Below are 24,793 nucleotides of genomic sequence, written 5' to 3'. Positions count from 1 at the left end.
TAACCTATTTAAAATAATGCATTGTCCTAGAATCACAGAGAGTTTACAGCACAGAAGGAGGCCACTTTGCTGCTTGTGTCTGTAAAATAAGCGACAGCCCATAATCCCAGTTCTATTTGGTCCAAAGTCCTACAGGGTACAACTCTTTGAGGTGCACACACAGGCAGTTTTATACTGATTCAAGGACTTGTGTCCCAAATACCCTTCCAGGCAGAGAGCTCCAGTTCTCTACCACCCTCTGGATGAATAAAACCTTTCCTCATCTCCTCTCTAATTTTCATCAATCACTTTGAATCTATGCCCCCCAGTCACTGAACTCCTGTACTCATTCCTAAAATTGCCACCTCTGGAACTCACTGAGCTGAAATGACAGTTACCAAATTAGGTAAAATAAAGCCAATGTTTTTGTCTTCCTCCTTATCTGAAAACACTGATTACTGATATCCAGAGGTGGGTACCTTGTGGCAAAGGGTACTGGATAGCACTCAGAAGCAGGGATCCTGGTTGAAGTATGTTATAGTATCCTACAGTCATTCTACTTGTGATTAGCTAACTCAACTCTGTTCCAGGATCGATTCAGATTCATTAATTCTGCAGGCAACACTTCCATTGCCTTTGCTTTGTCACTTTCTCTAACCTCCATCAATGTGACAGCTCACCTTCTGTATCCCAACCCCTGTCACGTACCATTGGTTGCTATGTTCTCAGTTGCCTGCACCCATGCTTGCCTTCCCAAGCCCCACCATTTCTCATCCTTTTCGTCCCTTGTTAAGAATATCTTCTTCCTAAATGTCTTCTTCTTTAGCTCAGCCTCTACTTTTCCCCTTGCTAGGTTTGGGAAATAACCTGGTCGTTTGGCTGTGTTACATATCAATGCAAGTTGTTGCTATTTACTGATTGAACTTCAGTGAATCTCTAATCTGTGATGACTGTTAGCTGCTCATGGAAGATAAAGGAAGAAAAAAAGACAGAATTTGTATTTACATGACACCTTTTAAAATCTCTGTGCACACCAAATTAACTGTTGCAATGTAGGAAATGTGATGGCCAATTTGCACACAGCTTTTGTAACATTTGTTGAAGGATGAATACATGTCAGAGACAGTTGCACTGCTTCAAAACATGCCATGGTCTGGCCTCATATACACCCAGCTGGCAGAATGAACACAATCTTGGTTTAATGTCTGAAAGATAACACCTTGGACAGGATAGCACTCCCTTGGTACTGCTCTGACTTATGACTGACACCTACTTTGAAAGATTTCCGTGACACCCAGGAGCTAACAACACACAAGTGAATCTTTATATGACAAGGTTAGAAAAACAAAATTAGATTGTAGCAGTGAACTCACACAGGGTTTGCTGGAGTTTACACCCCATTTGCCAAGCAGCAATGATTGAGAATGTGAATCCATTTACCAGTACATCATATGCCACTGATCTGCAATGATGCAGCCATTGAAGGGTTAATAATCTTTAACAGGTTACTGTACATCTGTCAAGTATCCGCACTGGATTGCCAGGAAACGCTGTTGTCTGCTTGCATTATACAGCAATAATGGACAACTGGGAGTGATTGCAGAAACTGCAACATAATCAAGTGACTTAAGCATTACAAACTGGGAGGATGAAACACTGGCAATTTACAACCAATAATTGTACAATAATGTGTAATTGAGGCTTTGAGATTATTTCAAGGAACGTGTTTGGTTCTTACAGCATGCAATTTCGGATTGTGCTTTTCTACTACTTCCAGCCTGGACTTTTTGACTGGTTCTAGCTGCTGCATTATCCTGTTATGTGACTGCAGAAAAATAACACTTGCAATTATACAACCGCTTATCACATCAAAACATCTAAACTTGGCTCTGCACAATGAATGGCATTTTGAAGTGCAGCCACTATCGATATAGGATTATGGAGAAAGATGAGCTACTGTGAAACAATTAGTGATTTTTTTTAATGATAATCCAAGCTGCTTAATGGAGCACAGCCAGTGTGTACCCGACAAAAAGGTTCTTTACAATGAGAACTTTAAAAAATCTGGTTTGCAGTCTTTTTAAAACAGTCATACATCAGAAATCTTCAGATTTTATGGAAGGAAAACATTTTATGGGTTACCAAGATGGTATAAATAATAGAAAAACTGAATTGGAAACTCAATTCTTTAGAACTCTGAAGAAGGGTCACTGAACTCAAAAGGTTAACTCCACTTTCTCTCCACAGATGATGCCAGACCTGCTGAATTTCTCCATTAACACAGGGGTAATTTTCAGCATCCGCACTTCTTTGTTTTATTTACCTCAAGTACAGTCCTGAGGGAGTGCTGCATTGTCAAAGATGCTGTTTATTGCATGTGACATTAAATCCAGGCCTGACATGCATTCTCTAGGTAGATACCAAAGATCCCTTCAGTGACAAAGTAGAACAGGAGTGTTCTCCACAGTGTCCTGGCTAACATCTATCCCTCAATTATCACCAATAACAGATAAAATCTTGTCATTGTCAAGTTGCTGTGGGAAAATACGGTGACAGTACGTTCTACTATAATTTCTGGAGGTTTTAGTAATCTGGAATGTGCTGAACTCATGAAACTAGCATTCTTTTCCTAATGACCTGTGCTGCAGATGCTTCCTGGTCTGTATCCTTATCGAACAAAGGCATGACAGCAATGCCAAGTACCTCTTCAACACACCTGAACGCTGCAAATAAGACTCTCACTGGACTCAAAACGTTCTCTGTTTTTCTCTGCTGCCAGAGCAGTTTCCCCAGCAGTTGTGGTTTGCAAATCAGATCTTGGTGATAATTTGTTTGCTTTCGCCTCTTTTATGAGGTTGGAGTGGGGACACAAGGGAGGGGACTGAAGCGGACAAGGGGTTAAGAAGCAAAAGGTGTTTTTCATTGTATAATCTGGCCCCGCCCCCCCACTCACCTCTCTGCGTCCATTGGCGGACTGTGTGGGAGGAGTCTCCCACGATTGGCTGTCTCACCCGTCGATCAGGGTTGGAGGTGGGCGTGATTGTCCCTGTGAAGCTGGGCAAAGCGTGCAGGAAGCAGGAATCCGGACTGCTTGTTGCTGCTGCTGATGGGGAAGTAGAGAGTGGTTGTCTGCATGAGCTGACAAAGATGCACATCATCCCACTTCTGAGAGCAGGCATGATCCCCACCGCCAGGTGAAAGAACCAAACTGCAAAAAAAAACACACTACAACAGCTCGGAAGTTCAGCTCCACTGGGTGAAGAGATTGCAGTCAGCGAAAAAAAAACAAGACAGGAGCACTTCACCCCAACCCTTACCCCCCCCCTTGTTCCCCCAACCCCCTCCCGAATCTGTCAGACCCGCGGACCCGGTTCGAGATGTCAAGGAAAAAGACTCTGAAGAGTAAAAGTCACACGTCTCCCAGCACCACCTTACCAGCCAGCAGGGGGAAAGAACAAGAGGCGAAATCACGGAAGCTCAACTCCAGCGGCCAGGCTTTGATAAACGGAGTGATCCTGCCTAACAGACCCTCTCTGAGCAACAGCAGCGAGTTCTATGACCTCGCATTTAAGGTTGGTCCTCTGGAAACGGGAAGAAACCTTGCACGGAGTGCTGGCTGAGCTCAGTGCGCTGGCAAAGGGGGCAGCTTATATCCTTCTGATATTTTACTGCATGCACACTTTGCATTGTGTTGTGAGTTGTTTTGTTGGTGAATTTGAAAGCTGTCAGGAACAGTCTGGGGCAAACAAACATTCCCTGCACTTCCAGACGCGCAAAAGCAGAATTTGTTACACTCAGGTTTGCTGTCTTTGCGACTCAGGGTGCGGGTCCCGGCCGTTCGGGCCGTCTGACGCTGCTGTACATGGCTCGTTATTTCAGGGTTTGCGCTGTTTCTGGTCTGAAACATTCAGATCCGGGAGTGGAAAGATGGATCAGTCTTCACAATCACACCCCCTTCGGTATTTTCTATCCCAAAGTGATGGCTGAACCCCAGCAAGATTGTAACAATTAATTTATTTGTACTGTAACTGCACAGATCATGCCCGTGTCTGTGCGGGTTCTTCTGAAAGGGTTATCGAATCGTACTGGAAAACTGCCCGCTCTTTCCCCAGAGCCCTGCAAGTGCTTGTCTTTCGAAGTATGTAATCCAATAACTTCTCTGATCCCTTTCCACCCCATCAGTACTTTTTCCTGTGTGGAATTTCACCTAAACCCTGAACCCCAGATTGTAAACTGCATGCTTCCAGCTTCCATTAATACTAAATAATAAAGGATTTGGAATATGGATTATGTAATAGCCACTCCAGCCTCCACTGTCGAATCCTCATGGGTTAGAGGGCTTTCGGGATGGTCTCATTGCTTTCAGGTTTTGATGCTGGTTTCTATGAAGGTTGCAGAAAGAATGGGGCGCATCGCCCCTCGATTCAACGCTTGACCCCTTTCAGATATCCTGAATCAAGGCTGTATTGTGCACAACACATCTCATCTCACAAGTGTTCACCCTATTATAACAGAAGGTGTCACTTGTAGGGGAAAGGAGATAAGTCAGGTTTACCTGATAGCTGTGCTCAGCAGACTCAGTTGCTTACCCCGAAGTGGTGTGTTTTAACAGCAGCTTGCCCACAGTGCTAGCTGCAAGGAAAAGTTTTTCCAAATGTTCTTTTATTTAAAAAGAAGAATTTCTGTTGTTAAACTGAATGGAAGGGTTTGGAGGGATATGGGCTGGGTGCTGGCAGCTGGGACTAGACTGGGTTGGGATATCTGGTCGGCATGGACTGGTTGGACCGAAGGGTCTGTTTCCATGGTGGCTGTTTCAGTACTTATGTAAGGCGTTGATTTTTGGTTTGGGGATAGGAGGGGGTTAATAGGTGGGGGAGACGGGTGATTATGAGTGTGGTGCTGGAAAAGCACAGCAGGTCAGGAATCCTGATGAAGGGCTTCTGCCCGAAACGTCGATTCTCCTGCCCCTCGGATGCTGCCTGACATGCTGTGTTTTTCCAGCACCACTCTCTCTACTCTGATCTCTAGCATCTGCAGTTCTCACTTTCTCCCAGACGGACGGTGATGTAAACTAACAGTTTTGTAAAGAGGTCGGGAGAGGGGGAAGTGAGGTATCTCAATAACATAGCTGAATTTGCAACTGGCTACCTTGACGGTCCTGAGTTATAATCGTCCGTTTTCTCGAGGGAAGTAGTCTCTATTTGATTGCTTTAAAATTAAAATACAAATACATAAAACAAACAAAGAGTGAGTATCGGGAAAAATAGTCAAAGAAATGAATATTTTTGTTTCTGGTTTATTCACTGGATGCTGTCCATGTGTTTATCAGTGCAAAACCAATTTTGCCTGTGTTGCTGGCTTTCAAGATGAAAAATGTTTCTTCTCACTCATCCGTGTGGTGGAAGTTTTGAACCAGTTGTCGAGTGATGCCGAGGCCCACACTGAAGCATTACATTTTATGATGCATAAAAACCAAAATAACTGCAGATGCTGTTTATTAGAAACAAAAAAAATTAGAAATTGCTGGAAAACCTCAGCAGGTCTGGCAGCATCTGTGGAGAGAAATCAGAGTTAAGGTTTAAGGTCCAGTGGGTTCGGTTCTGAGGAAGGGTCGCTCGCCCCGAAACCTTAACTCTGACTTCTCTCCAGAACTGCTGAGTTTTCCCACAAATTATAGGGTCCTGGTTAAGGATGGTAACATGTTGGAGGAGTTCCCAAACCGCACAGCGTGAGGATGTGGAGAATTGATGGAATGCTCTTCCCAATGGGAGAACAAGAATTTCAGGATTGTTGTCCCTGAGCCGATACATGTACAGGTACATGGAGACCTCAAGCCAATGGGAGAAAAGGCACTTCGGCCTTCAGGCCAATGGGAGAGCGGAAACAATAGGGCTGTAGCTTCCGAGCCAATGGGAGAACAGAGAGTGTAAGACTTCAGGCCAATAGGAGAGTGGGACCGTTAGGACTGCCGTGCCGAGGCCAATGGTAGAATGGAGATATTAGGATTTCAGAGCTGAAAATGTGTTGCTGGAAAAGCGCAGCAGGTCAGGCAGCATCCAAGGAACAGGAAATTCGAAGGGCTTATGCCCGAAACGTCAGATTTCCTGCTCCTTGGATGCTGCCTGACCTGCTGCGCTTTTCCAGCAACACATTTTCAGCTCTCATCTCCAGCATCTGCAGACCTCACTTTCTCTCCATGTTAGGGTTTCAGGCTAATGAGAGAGCAGGTATGTCAGGGTCTCAGACCAATGCTAGACAGATACAGGAAGATCTGTACAGTTGTTATCGACCAATGAGAGAATAAGACATCTTGACTAAATATGCGAAAGAACTGACGATGCTGTAAATCAGAAACATAAACAGAAATTGCTGGAAAAGCTCAGCAGGTCTGGCAGCATCTGTGACCAGAAATCAGAGTTAATGTTTCAGGACTGATGACCATTGCACAGAACACTCGTCCTTGGCTCATTGTTCCATGATTGTTAATGATAGGTTTAAAGTATCCTGGGTTAGTGAGGGACTTGTGGGTGAGTGGGCACATTCTCCTTGTTTCAGGATGTGCGTGACCCTGTGGGCTGTATTTGGAGTAGAGTATCAGCCAACAAGCACAACTTCTGCTCTTGTTTATCCAACTATACTGCTCCCAGTAATCCGAGATGGTTCATTCCCTAAGCATTTCCCATATATTCCCAGCTGCATAAACTCATGCAAACACAGCGTTGGATTACTCTCCAGTAGCTGAGCAGCTAAAAAAGGTGACAGAGTAGACATAAGAGGTGGAAGATAGCAGTTTTGGAATGTCTTAGCTTAGAACTGGCCCAAGTCACCTGATGGGCTGCATGAATTCTCTCTGCACTGCAAGAGAGTTTTAAACATTTCAGTAATTAAGGCCTTGCAGCCGAACACAGTCCTCCCTATGCCCATAACACAATATGATGTGTTTTCTGGTAAGGATCACTAGTCAGGGAAATTATTTCTAATTAACCTGTTCACACATGTTATGACACACCTCTGGGGCAGGTGGATCTTGCCTGACCTTCAGGCAGGAGGTATCACTGCCAGTGTAACACGAAATGTTGGAGATAAAGTTTCTCCGAGATTTGAACCAGGATTGCTCAATTCTGAATCCAGACTGACCACTGTTTTCCACCTATGAGGAGAAAGGTCGGACCGCAGGTCAGAGTCGTGAGTGTGGTGCTGGAAAAGCACAGCAGGTCAGGCAGCATCCAAGGAGGAGGAGAGTTGACATTTCAAGCATAAGCTCTGTCATTCCTGAAGAGCTCATGCTGGAAACATCAATTCTCCTGCTCCTCTGACCGGCTGTGCTTTTCCAGCACCACACTTTTTTTGACTAGTCCTAAACCAGCTTGGCTGAATGGGCTGTTTTTTTTAAAGTTTCTTTACATTCAAAGTATTATGTAGAATACATGTTTTGCTCATCTTTTATACATTGCATCGCTCATTGAAAGCTAAATTTAAAAAAAATCACAAACAATCTGGTGCAGTTTTGTGGTGTTATTAGTCAATGGATTTCAAACTGAGATTCCCTAAGGTGATCATTCCTGGCAGCTGCTGGCATGTTGAAAAAAATGGGGGGATTTTTAACAACTCATTAAACAATTGTCACTGATTTATGTATGGTTGTCTTAGTAACAACCTGTTGTTTTATTTTAGGTGATGTTGGTTGGAGACTCTGGAGTGGGGAAAACTTGTTTACTGGTGCGCTTTAAGGATGGTGCTTTCCTAGCCGGAAGCTTTATTTCTACAGTGGGCATTGACTTCAGGGTGAGATTCTCTTATGTTTTATATTTCCTCATGTGTTTAACTGTGCTACTCAGACCATTGTCAGCGGTACAGTACAGAACAAGGCCATTCAGATCATCTTGTTTTTGAAAGAGTTGCTCAGTTAATTCCACTGCCTGCCTGAACACACGCATAGTCATCAAGTGTTTGTATTTACATTGCATTTGTGTTGGGAGCGGGTATTCCTTTTTATTTATTGGTTTGAATTTGTGCCAGTGCACATGGAATCCATTTGGCTAAAGGCACTATTTTTCACCCACTGCTTTGATAAACGCAGCCTGTCATTGAACGACACATAAAAATAAATGTGTAGCTTTACATCACTTTTATCACATCCGCACAAATAAACGGAAGCAACTGAATCCTTGGTGCACGTATGAAACTTGCAGTGCTTTCTAAGCTTATTTTTCTCACCCACTGTCAACTCATTTCAAGGGTTGAAAGTTGCCATCGCCTCACAGTGAGAGCTGTGGTTCTGGGGCGAGGCAGGAGCAAGGAGGTCAAGTTATTAATTTACAGGGTTTTGTTTGAAGAAAAAGTACCTTTTCCTGTCATTTTTGGAACAGGAATCAAGCCTCTGACATTGGTTAATTCGGCCACATCCACCATTAAAGTAACATCAAGAATTTAAAGGGGCCTGGCAGCCTCAGTCGCACCTCCATGGCAGCTATCGCTGTCTTGGAACTCGGGACACCTAAATCTTGTCTCATTATCCAACTGGAGTTTGTGGCCCACAGTATAGGAAGCTCTGCATTGGGGGGTGTGGGGGAAGGTGGTGGGTGGTGTGGTTGTAACTGCTGACCAATTGTATGTATCCACGAAGGACCCACATAGGATTCCTGGTCAGTCTCTGAATTAGCCGATCTCTGTGGGTTTATTACGGGGAGGTTCCTCTGAGCTCAGTGCATGGATGAATCAACACATTGCGACTGATGCTTGCTGGAGATTGTATTTGTATATTTCACCAGAATCCACTGCACTGCCTCTAGAGTCAAATAGCATGCTCGCAATCAGTCTCCTCTCACATGAGAAAGCATGGCTGAATGCACTCTGACACAAAATGATCACATTGTCAGGGACAGGAGACATCACCTTCAAAGGATCTTAAAAATTATACCATAACAGCAGCGTTAGTGCAAATTGACCTATTGCAATGGTTCCTAATGAGATTTATTAATATAAAGCATTATTTGCAAACTGTAAATTGGAGCTGTTTTGGTAAATGTATTGCAGTAAAATGAGGTTTGAGTGTATACAAATGAACCTTGAAAAAAAATGAAATGTAGATGTAAGAATTATAAAACTCTGCATGGAGGGCATTAAGATTGCACATTGAGAGATTAGATAGCCCTCTTTGGGATAATGGAACCTAAAATAAATATATTTCAACAGCTGCAAATTTGCAGCAAAATGACTGAACATTGGAATGGATTTTTGCTGTCTGACTGTGAGGTGTTCAAGAAGCAGGGTCATTCCTTTCACTGTGCTGTACAATAAATTGGAGTGGGTCCTGTATATCAGAAATACACAACCCTCACAGTTTGGCATTGAAAAAGCTCAAGGCAAGGTATTTTAAACATACAGCAGAGATGAAGGCCACTTGGCCTTTTGTACCAATTTCTGGCACTTTCCAAGAGCAAGCTAATTGATCCCAATTCTCTCATTCTTTCCCTGTAAACCTGTAATTGTTTCCTTTCCAAGTATATATCTAATTGCCTTTGGGAAGCTACTAGTGACACTGCTCCCAACAGCCCAGGGGCAATGCATTCCAAGCTTTGCTGGATAATAAAATAAATTCTCCTCATCTTCCTTCTTTAGCCAATTATCTTCAATCTGTTTCCTCTGGCTATCAAACCTCCTGCAAATAGAAATAATTTCTCCTTATTTACTCTAACAAAGCCCTTCCACTAGGAAGGAGAGTTGGTTGTTATTATTCCTGATGGAACAAAATGCATTTGGCTGTCAACTCTCTCTCTCTTCTACCTCCTGTGGGAATTGATTGGGAAGTGGGTCTATAGATGTCCCACAGCTTTCAGTGTGTTGCTCCAAGTGAGTTGGCAGTGAGTGTTCGCACACTAATCAATGACAGAGAGCTTCACAATGGAGCCTGATATTGTTCATGTTATATCTCAATACACTCATACAATTCCACACCAAATTCTGAGAGAGTGCCAACCTCTGACTTATTTTCCTACTTCCTAGTCCAGGAGTGCTGTTTTAACTAACTTTTCAGCTAACATTGGGGTGGCACGGTGGCTACCTCACAGTGCTAGTGACCCAGGTTAGATTTCACACTCAGGTGACTGTGTGGAGTTTGCACATTCGCCCCATGTCCATATGGGTTTCCTCTGGGTGCTCCAGTTCCCTTCAGCAGTTCAAAGGTTAGGTGGATTGGCCATGCTAAATTGTATTCTGTTGCCTAGGGATGTCCAGGCCAGGTGGATTAGCCACGGAAAATGGAGGGCTAGGGGGATAGGGTCTGAATGGGTTGCCCTTTGTAGGGTTGGTACAGACTTAGTGGGCACAGTGTAGGAATTCTCTGATTCTAACTTGACAAAAATGTGCCCTCTAATCTAATCTGTTCTATTTCGCAGGAATTGGTACAGTAATAAAAAATGACTATCGTCAGGTCAGCTGACAAAGTATGTATCCACAGTACAAGCAAAGTATGCAAATATATACAATACCATGACACACCATGCAATCTTCCTCAAATAACTACAATAAATTAGGTATCTAACGATTTCCACTTCACAAAGCCAAGTTGACTGTGCTCATTTCCCTTGAACATTTTAGCATCTTCCCTATGACTAATTTTAAGCTAAGTGGCCTACAATTTCTTACTTTTTTTTATCTCCCCCTCTTTCAGAATCCAGTGCATTTTGGGAAATTAAATCAATGCATAATTATCTCAATAGCCTCCTCTTTTAAGCTTGCACTTGCCAGCTTCCAGCTGCAATAATTTGTCAGTGCCACTTCACTAGTGATTGTAATTTTCTTGAGTCCCTCCTTCTCATCTACTTCCTGATTTACAGTTATATTTGGGATGTTACTTATATCCTCTATAGTGAACACTGATGAGTAATATCTGGACAATTAATTTGCCACCTCCTTATTTATCAGGATTAATTCCACGGTCACACTTTATATAAGACCAATGCTCACTTTATTAACTCTGATAATTATCTATTCTACTATCTATTTTTATCTTTCTCGTTAGTTTTCTCTCATAGTCTAATTTTTCCAATCTTCATCTTTTAGTTAGTCTTGTGGCTTTTTTAAATGGGTAGATCAATTATCTGTGTCAAGAGTGTGGTGCTGGAAAAGCACAGCAGGTCAGGCAGCATCTGAGGAGCAGGAAAATCGACTTTTTAGGCAAAAGCCCTTCATCAGGAATGGCAGAAGGGCTCATTCCTGATGAAGGGCTTTTACCTGAATAGATAATTATCAAAGTTAACTAATCTCCAGCATCTGCAGTATTCACGCTCGCCTAGATCAATCATCTGACCTACTGCCCTAACAAGACTGGAGGTCTTGGGTTGTTGGGAGAGACCAGATAAGCTGGAACTTTTTCGCTGGACCATAGGAGTTGAGGGGTGACCATATAGAGGTTTATAAAATCATGAGGGGCATGGATAAAGTGAAAAGCAAAGGTCTTTTTCCTAGCGTAGGGGAGTTCAATACTAGAAGGCAAACATTTAAGGTCAGAGGAGAAGTATTTAAAAAGGTCCTGAGGGGCACCATTTTCTGCACAGTGGGTGGGTCATACGTGGAATGATCTGTCAGAGGAACTGATTGATGCAGGTACAGTTACACCATTTAAAAGACAGGTACATGAATAGGGAAGGTTAAGATGGTTACGGGCGAAATGCAGGCAAATGGGACTAGTTTAGTTTGGGGAAACCTGTTCAGCGTGGATGAGTTGAACCAAAGGGCCTGTTTCCATGCCTTATGATGTGGAGGTGCCAGTGTTAGACTGGGGCGGGGGGGCAGGGGGGGGGCATTGACAAAGTTGAAAATCACACAAACCAGGTTATAGTCCTACAGATTAAAAGTACAAGCTTTCAGAACACTGCTCCTTCATCAGGTAGCTCATGGGGCAGGATCTCAGGACACAAAATGTATAGTAAAAGATCAAAGTCTCTCAGGAATGTGACTTGAAAGAAGTTCGGGTATTTACATATTAATGAATCGAAACCTGCAACCCATTCTAAGTGATTAAGACTTAACAGCAATCTGGGTTTGTTTGATACATTGCATCAGTTGTATGACACTTTGATCTTTTACAAAAACTTCGGTGTCCTATGATCCTGCCCCACTAGCTACCTGATGAAGGAGCAGTGCTCTGAAAGCTAGTTCTTCCAAATAAATCTGTTGAACTATAACCAGTTGTTGTGTGATTTTTAACTTTGTCCATGCTGTGTGACTTTATCACTATATGCCCAGGCCCTGACCTTGGCACTTGATGTTTATGAAGTTTTTGCTATCGCTTTTTATTTATGCTATTTGTTTAAAATGATCTAGGGCTGATGTTTCTAAGGTGGTGATGGAATAGGGTTAGAAACTTCCAAAATCTGTGTCACAACACCACCTATTATTCAGAGCTTACAATTACCACGTGATTGTTGACACAGTAAAGCCAAACATGATGTGCTGAAACCAGAACATTTAAGTTTTCAGTCTCATGCTTTCCCAACTGAGCGATTTCAACTGATGAGCATTGACACCACAATTCACAGTGGGAATTAATGACAGAAAAATATGTGATCCTGAATTATGACAACTAGGAATAAGTCAGTGCATGCCCTAGCAATTTTCTGCGGAGTCCAGAGTGATGTACCGAAATTGTGGCCTTAGTTGTGTCATGCTGAAATTTCACGTGAGACTGGAGGCTTTGACCTGCTGACCCCAGAGGTGAGGGAGCTACTAACTGTGTCATGACTGGCAGAGAGTTGCTGAGTTTGAACAATGTGCCTTTATATATAGGAACTAAGAGTGATCGGTGTTGACTCTCACCTGCTGAATTATTTAGGGAAAAACAATGACTGCAGATGCTGGAAACCAGATTCTGGATTAGTGGTGCTGGAAGAGCACAGCAGTTCAGGCAGCATTCGAGGAGCATCCTTTACTACTCATTACTTCCCTTGGTGGTACAGTTGAGACTGAATTTAAAATGTGAATGCTGAGAGCTGTTTAGCATGAATGCACACCCGACGATTACATTGTATACAGAATCCACACATCAGTTTTTAAAAAAAGTTTTAGATAATACCATTTCCGTCTATTCCCCTTTGGACATTCAGAGTTTTTACTGTGGTTACAACAACTTCAGATAAGCTACTTAGCACTATGAATAATCACTGTGGCTGCAGGGTAATCATTGCTGCTATAATCAACTTGCACTTATTCCAGAAGAGCTCCTGATGGCTGAATCATAGCCTAACAATTAACAGCATGGCTGGACAAAAGAAAGAAGTGGCCTTTGAGAGACTGTGGCTTCAGGGCGTGGGTGGTGGTAAGGTGGGGCTGCTGTAAGGTGTGAGGGAGAGAAGGGAGAGAAAGTAATGAGCTTTCAGTTGACCTGGGCAATGTTTTACAAATATTGGCCGATTGCCACAGTAATATGAGGTTGAACTCATCCCATAGATAGTTCTGCTTCTTTTGAAATGTTCCCAATGTATTCTTCTTTGCCTAAGACAGCAAATTGCTTAAGCATTACCCTGAGGTTTGATTTGCCTGGATAGCAAACAAAACAATACTTCTTACTGTATCTCGATACCTGGATCAGTTTAGGTGCATTCTCTCTTTCACCAAAAGTGAAACCTGCATTTCCATTGTATATGATATTGTGCAAAGAGTTTAGATACGTTTGCATGCTCCATGAACTTGACTTCACAGAAATCTCTCATCCTAGCCCACACCAAATCCCAATCACCCATTGTTCCCTGTCTTGCTGACCTACATTAGCTCCATATCAGACAACATTTCAGGGTGTAATTCTAATATTCCTTTTCATGGCCTTACCCCTCCATATTTCTGTACCTTTCACCCACCCCAAAATCGTCTTGTTTTCTGCTGTCCCGATCTGAAGCTCAGGAGTTCCCTTCCTACTTCCCTAGCTCTTTTGCATTCCTCCTTTAAACTTTGGTCACATTTGCCTAATATTTCCTTTTGTGGCCCAGTGTCACATTATGTTTGATAACACACCTGTCAAGTGCCTTGAAATGTTTGACTACATTAAAGGTGCTATCTAGGTGCAAGATTTGTTGCTGCTGGTGTTGTTTACAGTTGTTTTTGGTCTGTTGTGATTTGTCAGAGGTGGTGACTTTTTACATTAATTTCAGTGCTCAGTTGGCTGCAATGATGAATCTAATAACTAAACATCCAAACATTGTCCCTGCACATGTCAGACAGACATAAATGTTATATTTCACATTCTGCAACATTACACGCCAGAACAGATCTGCCATCTGATTATGCAATCCAGTTGAATATTGTAGATGACAAGTGCATTGCATGAATAATAAATACAATGTTCTCATTAAATACTGGTGAGCTTTTGAAAAGTTTGAAATATGGAAATTTGAAATAAAATGTAAAATCTCTCATCATGACCTTTATCAAAACAAAGAATTACAATTGATAAAGTAAGGACTCTGACGAGTCTCAAATATATACTTTAATAAAGAATTATATTGATATTTGAACCATTGTTTCTCAAATACTTCTTCACCTCTGTTTCTCCATATTTGAGCAGCCCTTAACCTTAACATTTCAAGCCCACCCTTTGCTTCAATAACCCCACAGGTAGAATGTTTCTTAATTCCCTTTTCTCTAGGAAAGTTTCAGAATTGTCGCCTCTTGTCTGCAACTTCTCCAACTTGACATTATGGTTATTAATCCTACAATGCTGCATGATGCTCTAACATTCCTTTTCTTATTGCATTGAAGATCCATTAAGGTATGTTAGAATTTGGAGTCAATACATTATATATAGGCTATAGCCTATATATACAGCACCCAGAATGTTTACCAATTAGTATCTGTTCTCTTTATTTCTCCTGGAAATAACAAATTCTTCTCATCATTCCAGCTTGATTTACTTCAATTGCTCTTGCCTTGTTTGAGCTTTTGCAGTCTCCTATGCTATGAACCTAAGTCATTCCCTTGAATTTCCCAAATCCAGTTGTAAGCTTCTCTGTGGTAGAATCCTTAAGGTTCTCTCCTTTATAGTCAGTCATGAAAGCATGAAAATGTTCATTTTTAACATGGGGTGCAATTATGCTGTTGTGACATGATTCCGTCTGTATTTGCTCCTAGTGCCAATATTTTATTGATCAAGTTCTCACCCACTCATACTGCCAGCCATTGGCATATTGGAAAGATCTCTAGATTGATAATCTGTTTGGCCACATTGTGAAGGACCTTCTTTCGCTGCCAAGACCTGAGGTGAAGCATGAACTTGGCTCTTCAGGCCCACAGACAGGGAATAAACTACTTCAATACAAGATTGCCCCAAGCTACAAGTAAAAAATGAGGTCTGCAGATGCTGGAGATCACAGCTGCAAATGTGTTGCTGGTCAAAGCACAGCAGGCCAGGCAGCATCTCAGGAATAGAGAATTCGACGTTTCGAGCATAAGCCAAGCTACAAGGCCAAGAGAGAACGTGAAGCACAGAACTACGTTACACTACACTACCACTAAGGCAGACTTACTAGCGCTCATTAACTCCTTCTGTGAGAACTGAATCCAATCCCAACCTGTCACTCACAGCCTCTTGAAATGTGGCCAATGATGACTACACTAATAAAACCTCTTGTTAAGTGACCGTAGTTAGATCTTACTGTTTTGAGTTGAGCGATGTCATTGTTCATGGAATCATCAACATAGAACATAAGGTTTAATGTTTATGAAGTAACTCGAAAGCCATCGGACATACATCCATAAATATGCAAATAAAGAATACTTAAAAAAAGATAGGGGTGGTGGCAAATTTTCTATCCTTTCTTGGTTTATTGCATGTTGCGTAGCTGCTTTATGGTTGAGTGGCACATTAGTATGTAATTCCAGAATAACGAGTGACTTTGGCCCTACATATGTAGTTGCCCAGACTATTACTACTGGCATTTATTGGTAAATGTAAATGCTTGGGATGAGCACAAGAGATACACTTTCTAATGATGTATTTAATAATGTAGAGTTCTATTTTGACTGCCAAGTAACCATATCTGCTAAGCCCCATAAGATTTATTATCTACCCAGGTTTGCTTATTGAAGAGTTTGCAAGGAATTTCATTTCTTAAACAAAATCACTACAGAAAATACATAGAAAAGAGTTTACAATAAATTGACTGTTATGTCAGAAACCCCACAAGCTTTTACCTTCTATCAAATGCTCTTTAGATTCCTCATGTAGCTATAAGGATGGTATATTCTGAGAAATCATTAAGATATGCCTTTAGTTTAGATGTATATGTATATTATTAAGATATTATTGCACATTATGATACAATATTATTACACTGACATTAGGACCAATGAGCTCTTCATATTGGTGTAATTTGACTATCATTATTACATCAAACTCATTGCTGCCTAACCAATCCTAGAGAATAAAAATAACCAAGCAATTTTATTTTATTCTGTCAACAAACACAGTAAAGTACAAAAGCAGAACATCACCAGGAAGCTTCATGCATCAACACCTGCAATTTACATTTATGTTGCATCTCTAAGGCAATTACACCTTCTATGCCGCTTAACAGGAACATTATCGGACAAAATTTTGTGTCAAGCCATCTAAAGAGACATGTTGAGACGGGTGGTCAAAAAGGCAGGTTTTAAATCGTGTCTTAAAAATAGAGAGAAATATGTAGAGGTTTAGGAATGGAATACTGTAGAGGTTAGGTTTCGTCAGCTATTGAGAAAGGTTTGTGTGTTTATGTTTGCCCCTTGTGCTAATGTTTTAAATATTGTATCAATCCAAACTCAGCAGGTCTGTTAAGGTTTGTGGAGAGAAAGCAGAGTTAATATTTTGGGTCTGACATTTTAGCTGCCAAACCTACTCATCCTTTTTACAACAATTTCTGATTTTGTTTCTGATTTCTACATTCAGATTTTATTTGCACTATATATGCATACTCAATTTGTGATTAAGAGCAGCTAAGGAAAGATTAGGGCATATATGAACATCATCCTTCACCCGAGAAGCTATGGACATGGAAGAGAAATGCAGTCTGCACTTATGCAGTACATAGTATTGTGAATAAATGTATGCGGTAGGCAGCTCTCTTCTTCCTTTTCTAGATGGATATTGAGCAAATTAGCATTCACTGTCCTTCTACCTGATTCTGCTTCACAGCTTCCTCTTGGTTTTACATAGATTCAAGTTCTTCTTCAACAACAGCAAAGTCTGTTCCGGTTGGGAAAGTTGTTTGCAGGTGTCTCTCTCTTTCTCTGCCTATTAGTACGCCTGGCACATACTAATGGTCTGGTAGATATGGATACTTCCTGTGCTTTAACAATACAGCACTTTATGATGATCTGCAGAGGCCAATAAAGACTGTGCTGAAACGATCCTGGTGAGTACATAACCTCAAAATGGGCTTTATTAGAGCTAATACAATGCACTCTAATACAGAGACAAAATAGGAGAGAAAATAAAGGCTTCATTGAAGGGTTACTGCATAATAAAGTTGACTTCAATTGCTACATCATTTTTTAGTCATCCTCTATTTTAGAATTGTGTTGATATTCTAGGGAAGCAATGTGTTATTGTGTGTGATTTGGCAGTCAATCATACACAACAGCATCCCACAAACAGCAATGTGATCATATTCGAATCATATGTTCTATTGATTACAAAACCATGAAGTACTGGAGATATTCAGCAGGCTGGACAGCATCTGTAGAAAGAGAAAAACAAAGAGGATATTTTAAGATGGTGGCTCAGTGGTTAGCACTGCTGCCTCACAACACCAGGGACCCGGGTTCAATTCCTGCCTTGGGAAACTGTCTGTGTGGGTTTCCTCTGGGTGCTCTGGTTTCCTCCCACAGTCCAAAGATGAACAGGTCAGGTGAATTGGCCATGCTAAATTGTTCGTAGTGTTAGGTGCATTAGTCAGAGGGGAATGGGTCTGGGTGGGTTGCTCTTTGGAGGGTCAGTGTGGACTTGTTGGGCCGAAGGGCCTGTTTCCACACTGTAGGGAATCTAATCTATTGACTTCTTATGTTCTCATGAATTTGGTCAAGGGATGGGCCAGGAAGGAATGGTGACAGCATTGGAGTAGTGATGTTAATGGAGAGGTAGAGTTGTTGTCAACTGACTGTGGTTTCAGCTGAGGTTGGTTCAGGGACATATAAAAGGGGAACCTTGAAGTTCCTTTGAAGTGGGAGACTGACTGCCTCTAGGTCCTCACTCTAACAGTGAATTGAAGACTTGGATTACACCAGAAATGTTTACGGACGAAGGAGATGTATGAATGCAGTCCTGGGAATGCAAAGCCACAGAAAAACAGAGAAAGTTTATGGCAGTAGAAAGGTTACTCCTGTAATCACTTACATCAACATAAGAATCAAAAAGGAACAAGGGAAATAGGAGCAAGAATAGGTCATTCAGCCCACTGAGCTTGCTGTACCTTTTCAGTTGACCATCGCTGATCTCCTACCTCAATGCTATTTTCCAATGTTAACTCCATATTCCTCGATGTCTTTAATATCTAGGAAATACCTTTAATATCTAGCAAATCACATTTTCAAGTTTGATTGTGCAAATGTCAATGGCAGTTATGAATGTTTGATTGTTAAGTAGTTTGCTGTGCAAATTAAACGTTGATTGTTTGGTCATGCTCTAGTGCAGTTCTTTGGATTTTAGTTCAAGCTCAGGTCCCGCTTCTAAGTAACTGTCAAACTCTGTTTATTACTACACTGTACATGGTGGTAAGATGACAATGTAATATGCTCTATATGCGCACATAAGGGTACAAATTAGAATGGGAGGCTGCTCTGCCATTCAACAGGATCATGGTTAATCTGATTGTGGTCTCAGCGTTACACTCTTGCCAGTTCCTTGACTCCCTTGTCAGTATAGGTCCAATCTCTTTGCAGAAAACTCACAACTAGTGTTACAGTATCATCTACATATTTACTAAACCCAATCAGTACAACAGATGCCAATAAATGAAGTAAAATTTGTTCCGAGGAGGACTTCCATTAAATTGCCTCATGCCTTTTCAAACATCTGAGCCAAGCTGTGATCTGCAGAGTAAAAGATTAGCAGTAGTAATTTCACTAAAGGATTTCTGAATGAGTAGTAAGGGAGGGCATTCCATCCTGCCAATGTGAAAATGCCCTATTTATGTTCACTCTCTACTTTTCACCAATTCTTTGTCCATGCTGATAGATTACACCCAATTTCATCAACTCTTTTCTTTTGTATATGAGATGCCATTTGAAAACAGAGCTATTATTACAACTACAAGTTTCCCTAAAACTACCTTACAAGCTACATCCTCAAAGAACTCCAGTGAATTTGTTAAACAGGATTTTTCTTTTGTAGGGAATTGTTGACTTCTTCTTGATGATAAGATTCCTACAGCATGGAAGCAGGACATTTGTCCCATCAAGTCCAGACCACCCCTCCAAAGAGCATCCCAACCAGGTCTACCCACCAAGTCTATCTCAATAACACTACATTTCCCAAGGCCACCTAATCTGCGCATCTTTGGATTGTGGGGAGGAAACTGGAGCACCTGGAAGAAACCCACACAGACACAGGGAGAATGTGTAAGCACCACACAGACAGTTGCCCGAGAGCAGAATTGAACCCAGATCCCTGGTACTGTGAGGCAGCAGTACTGACCACTGAGCTACCATGCCACCCATGGCTGTGATTAGTTGTGTCAAGGCATCCCATATAATCCCATGAATTTGCCTGATTAAACCACCTTCCCAGTTATTTTCTCTCCTCACTTATGTCCGGTTGTATCAGAAGATGGTGATGTCAATAAGCTAGTAATCCAGATGCTCAGGCTAATGTTCTGGGTTAAAATCCCTTGCAAGCCATAGGTAGAATTTAATTGCAATTAATAACTCGAGAATGCAAAGTTGTCTCATTAATAATGACCATGGGAACTGTAGTTGTTTGGCATAAAAACCCATCTAATTCTTCAAGATTTTAACAAGAAAAGACAGGGTAGATAAAGATTTCCATTGGCTGGGGATTCTAGAACCAGGGGCCTGAGAATTAGGGCCAGACCATTTAGGAGAGATGTTAGGAAGCACTTCTACACAGAGTGGGTTTGAGATGTAGGGAGGAATCTCCCACAGCTGGATGCTAGGTCAATTGATAATTTTAAATCTGAGGTGGATGAATTATTTTTAATTATTATTGAAGGTATTAAGGGACATGGCCCAAAGGCAGGTATATGGGGTAAAGTCACAGATCAGCCATGATCTCATTAAATGGCAGATAGTCTTGAGAGGATGAATGGCATGTTCCCATGTTTTTAATGTGCTGATGTTCTTTTCTATTTCAACATTGAGAGAGGCATTTCGATGGTTATTGATAGAACCTGACCCTACAATATTTTCTCATTTGAGGACATATGAATACTAGAAATAAGTGATGTGGTAGACCATTTGGTCCTTTGAACCTGATGTACATCCAACAAGATTATGGCTGATTTTTGACCTTAACTTCAGCAACCCTCACAACCTTCAGTCTTTTAATTGCCTCACAGTACATAAACCGATCAACTTTGAATTGTATATACTCACTCAGAGCTCTCAGAAGTACAGAATTCCAATGATTCACAATCTTTTGACAGTTCTCCTAACTTCAGTCAGACTATTGGGATCCATTACATTTTGTACAAGCTCAGCTGATTCCTAATAATTTATTGAAATAAGATAGACACTTGTCCAATTCCTGTGCCTACCTATCACAATAAGCATGTTTATTCTTATAACTATCAAGGAAGCAATTTTAGCACAGGTTTCCCAATATAGTAAAGGCTTGTGCAGAATTTTGATCTCATGCAGGTAAGCATTTCACTTGAAAAAAAAACAGTGCTAAAAGCATGCAACATGATGTTACCTGAGTCTCGGAAGGTTAAGTCAATCAATCTGTTAAAAAGAATTGAATGCATTTTTGTCTGCCAGCTTTAACTCAGCAAAATTCACAATTTCTCTTCAATTACAAACCCTCACTTGATAATAACATGGAACTTAGTGGTAGATGTAGGCTATTCAGGGTTCAAGCCTGCTCCACCATAAGTTAAGATCTTGGCTGATCTTGTTGTGATCCCAGTCCCATTTTTCCCATGTGCACCCAAAAGCCTTGATTCCATTGTCCAGAAATATCTGTCTAATTCTGCCTTGAATAAACTCAATGATACAGCTTCCCCAACCTTATAGAAATAGAATTCCACAGATGAACAACGCTCAGACAAAAGATAATTCTCCTCATCTCCATTAAAGAGAGACCTCTTATTCTCAAATTGTCTTATTGTCCTAATCCTAATCTCACAAGAAGAGACTTTCTCCCAGTATTCACCCTGTGAAGTCTCTTCAGGATCTTATAAGTTTCCACAAGATAACCTCCCATTTTACTAGAATCCAATGGGTTCATGTTCACCTTGTCTAGTCTTTCCCCAGAGGAGAACCACCAGGCATGAGCCCTGTGAGCATTCTTTGAACTTGTTGAATGTGGTATTATCCTTGGGCACATAATGACATGCTGCAAAGAACTGGTGAAGGTGGCTAAAAACACTGGCGACATGATCATAACCACCTGCTGAGTTTGACCTCCTGCAACACTGCTAATAAGAGCATTGGTGTTGGAGTAGCCAAGCATTGTCATTCAGTAGATGAAAGTTATCATTTGCTCAAGGAACAGTTCAGTACAAAGTTATGAAGGCCAGCAGCACTGAGGATATGTGAAAAGGAGGGAAGAGAAGTACAGAGGTGGAGAGATTAAGGGAGAGAGTTCCAGAGTTCAGGGCCTTGCCAGTGGAAGGCATGTCAGGACTGGAGTGATGAGAATCTGAGATGTCAAGAGGCCAGAACTTGAGTGGTGCACACATTGCTGAGGGTTAGAGAGGGAGGAGCGAAATGCCTTTTAACACAGCCAGCAGTGTGCCATTCGCTGTGAATACACTTAATTTTGGGGAATTTTGGGATGATAGTCGATATGGATTGGTTGGGCTGAAGGGTCTGTTTCCATCCTAGTTGACTCTGAGTCAATAATCTATCCAGCTCCCTTTTGAATGCTTGTGGTGAATCCATTCTCATTGTCTATTTCTCCCAGAGGTTGACAGCTCAACAGAAAAAAAAAACTTTCTGGTATTTAAACCTTTCATGGATTTATTCAGTTCCATTTGTAATTGCTCTCACTCCGACTAATTGTTTTTTTTATCTGGTGTGCAGACCTCCAAGGTCCCTGTGCAGCATTGAATTCCGAAACTGGAAGATAATGCGGTGCCATGCCAATCAGTGTGCATGGAACTGCAGAGGGACCTCGGAGTTGCTGCATAGCTTAGAAGAAATATTGCTCAGATATCAGTGCACCAAGATCTAAACAGCATTCATGCCTGTGCTAATAAATAGCAAGGAATATTTTATTGCATGAGCGTTAAATAATGATCATCTCCAGCAGGAGAAAGTTGCATCATCATTTCTTCTTGACATTCAAAGACATTGGTACCACTGAAGGCCACCATAGCTTGCTGGGGTATGACTAGACCAACCACATAAACACCGTGGCTACAAGTATGTGTCAGATGTTGAAATTCAATATCAACAGATTTAGCTCCTAACACCCCTACTGCCTCTTCATCACATACGAGGCACAAGTGAGGAGTATGATTCAATATTCTTCACTTACTCGGAAGAAGTCAGCTTAAACAACACGCAAGAAGCTCAAAGGCATCCAGCATGTAACAATTCAAGTTATTAGCACTTCATCTTGACATTCACTCCTTTCAACTCACAGTGTAAGGTGGCAGCAGATTTCACTATGTAGAAGGTACGCTGCATCAACTCGCCAAGACAGCTTCAACAGCAATTTCCAAATCTGATGCCTACCAACCAGAAAGACAAAGGGAGCAAATGCATAGGAGCACCACTATCTGAAAGTTCCATTTCAAGTCACATGCCATTCTAACTTGGAACCATATAATCCCACTGCTCCACTGTCACTGAGTCAAAATCCTGGAGCTTCCTTCCGAACAGCACTATGAGTGCTCCTACAATGAATGGCCTGCAGCAAATCAGGAATGTGACTTACCAACATCAACAGCAATGAATGATGGACAAAGCCCGTTCCATCAATGAGTTATAAAAAATCTCCTGGTTTTGACTGACTTCTCTCTTTTTAAAGAACAGTCATCATGGGCGTCTTCTCTCCTAGTCACTGGGAAAAATTCCAGTTTTCAAAGAGCAACTAAATATAGCAGCCCCCAAGAGTGAATACCATCAGGACTGGAAGCTGATCAGCTTTAACAGCTCCAAATCTGGCAGGATCTATTTCCGCACCTACATTTAAATGTTCAATTTTAGCATCAACATATGCTGCGATATAGGTAGTAGCAAAGGCTGATGCTGTAGCTTGATCTTTCTTTCTGCTAAAGTTACATTGCAATATTCTGCACACGTCTGAAAAGCCTCCAGTAAAATTTGAGTGAGGTGGTGGGATCACTCAGTGTGTTAAAGCATCTACTCAATAAATAGGGTGATCAGGTTGATTAGCTCAGTTGGTTGGACAGCTGGCTTGTAATGTAAAGTGATGCTAACCGCATGTGTTCAGTTTCCACATCAACTGAGGTTACCATAAAGGACTGTCCTTCTCAACCTCACCACTGACCCCAAGGTGTGGTGACCCTCAGGTTAAACCACCACCCCCAGATGTCTCTGTTGAATGAAAGAACAGCCCTATGATCTGGTAAGGCTAGGGCAACTTTTTACAGTACATTATGGTGTTGTGTTTGTAGTCTGTGAGAAGCAAAGAAAGAACTTGCATTTATGTAGCATCATGATCTGAGATTGCCCCAAAATGCGTTACAGCCAAAGTAGCACCATTGATACATGGTCACTATCAGAATGTAGGAAAGATGGTGACTGTTCCCACACTGAGCTGCAACATTAGTGAAAAGGTCACCTGGTTTTAAGTATTGGATGAAGGTTAAATATAAGACAGCAGCTCCCCTAGACTTTTCCAATCATCGATCAACTCTTATACAGTCACCTGAGAGGACAGTTGGAGCCCAGTTTAAGGTGTAACCTGAAGGATGTTATCTTGTTCAAGGATCTGGCAGCAGTCTTTCTGATGGAAATGCATTGCCCAAGCCCCTGCTCTGTATATTGGCACAAAACAATGGGTAGACACAACAGTCCTCCTTTTCCTTAAACTCCAGTGATAGTTTTGGGGATTGCTGCTGGGGATTGTTGTTGACGCTTGGACTCAGGTGGGAGTATAGTCTGCTGCTATCGTCCACGAGGTCAAGCCACATTACTTTCACCATTCTTGCAAGTCTCCTCACAAGATTAGTGTAGTGCTGGAAAGCACAGCTGGTCAGACAGCATCCGAGAAGCAGGAGAATCGACATTTCAAACATAAGCCCTTTATCAGGCCTATGCCCGAAACGTTGATTCTCCAGCTCCTTAGATGCTGCTTGACTGGCTGTGCTTTTCCAGCACTACGCTCTTCAACTCTGATCTCCAGCATCTGCAGTCCTCACTTTCTTCTCGCAAGATTTGTACAAATAGTGTGTCATCTGATGGATGTATTAACGCTACCACTTGAGAGTCAAAGGAAAATTAAGGAAGAACTGGGTAATAGCCGACATGTCTGTGAATGATGTTACAGTCAGATCCCAGATTGTAAATAAGTTCTGTTTGCAAGTTCATTTGCATGCAACTCGCAAAGCAAAGCAGGACAACATAAAGCAGCTGTTCTTAAATATAGGAAATGTTCATATGCTGGGGGCTTAAAATTACACCCCTGTATGGGATC

General features: G+C 41.7%; 1 protein-coding gene across 1 annotated transcript in view; it reads left to right on the top strand.

Moving 5' to 3' along the window:
- Positions 1-3,042: 3,042 nt before the first annotated feature.
- The window catches only part of LOC132825156 (ras-related protein Rab-26-like), a 362,310-nt gene continuing 340,559 nt past the window's right edge, over positions 3,043-24,793 (top strand). Inside the window, exons 1-2 of the mRNA XM_060840180.1 lie at positions 3,043-3,551; positions 7,654-7,764. Of these exons, the coding sequence (XP_060696163.1) occupies positions 3,357-3,551; positions 7,654-7,764 (306 nt within the window). The 5' untranslated portion in view covers positions 3,043-3,356. The remainder of the gene's footprint in view (positions 3,552-7,653; positions 7,765-24,793) is intronic.

This window comes from Hemiscyllium ocellatum, chromosome 20 (genome assembly GCF_020745735.1).
Source record: "Hemiscyllium ocellatum isolate sHemOce1 chromosome 20, sHemOce1.pat.X.cur, whole genome shotgun sequence".
Lineage (NCBI taxonomy): Eukaryota > Metazoa > Chordata > Chondrichthyes > Orectolobiformes > Hemiscylliidae > Hemiscyllium > Hemiscyllium ocellatum.
Note: the sequence above shows the minus strand (reverse complement) of the source record. Positions and strands in the feature narration are given on the sequence as shown.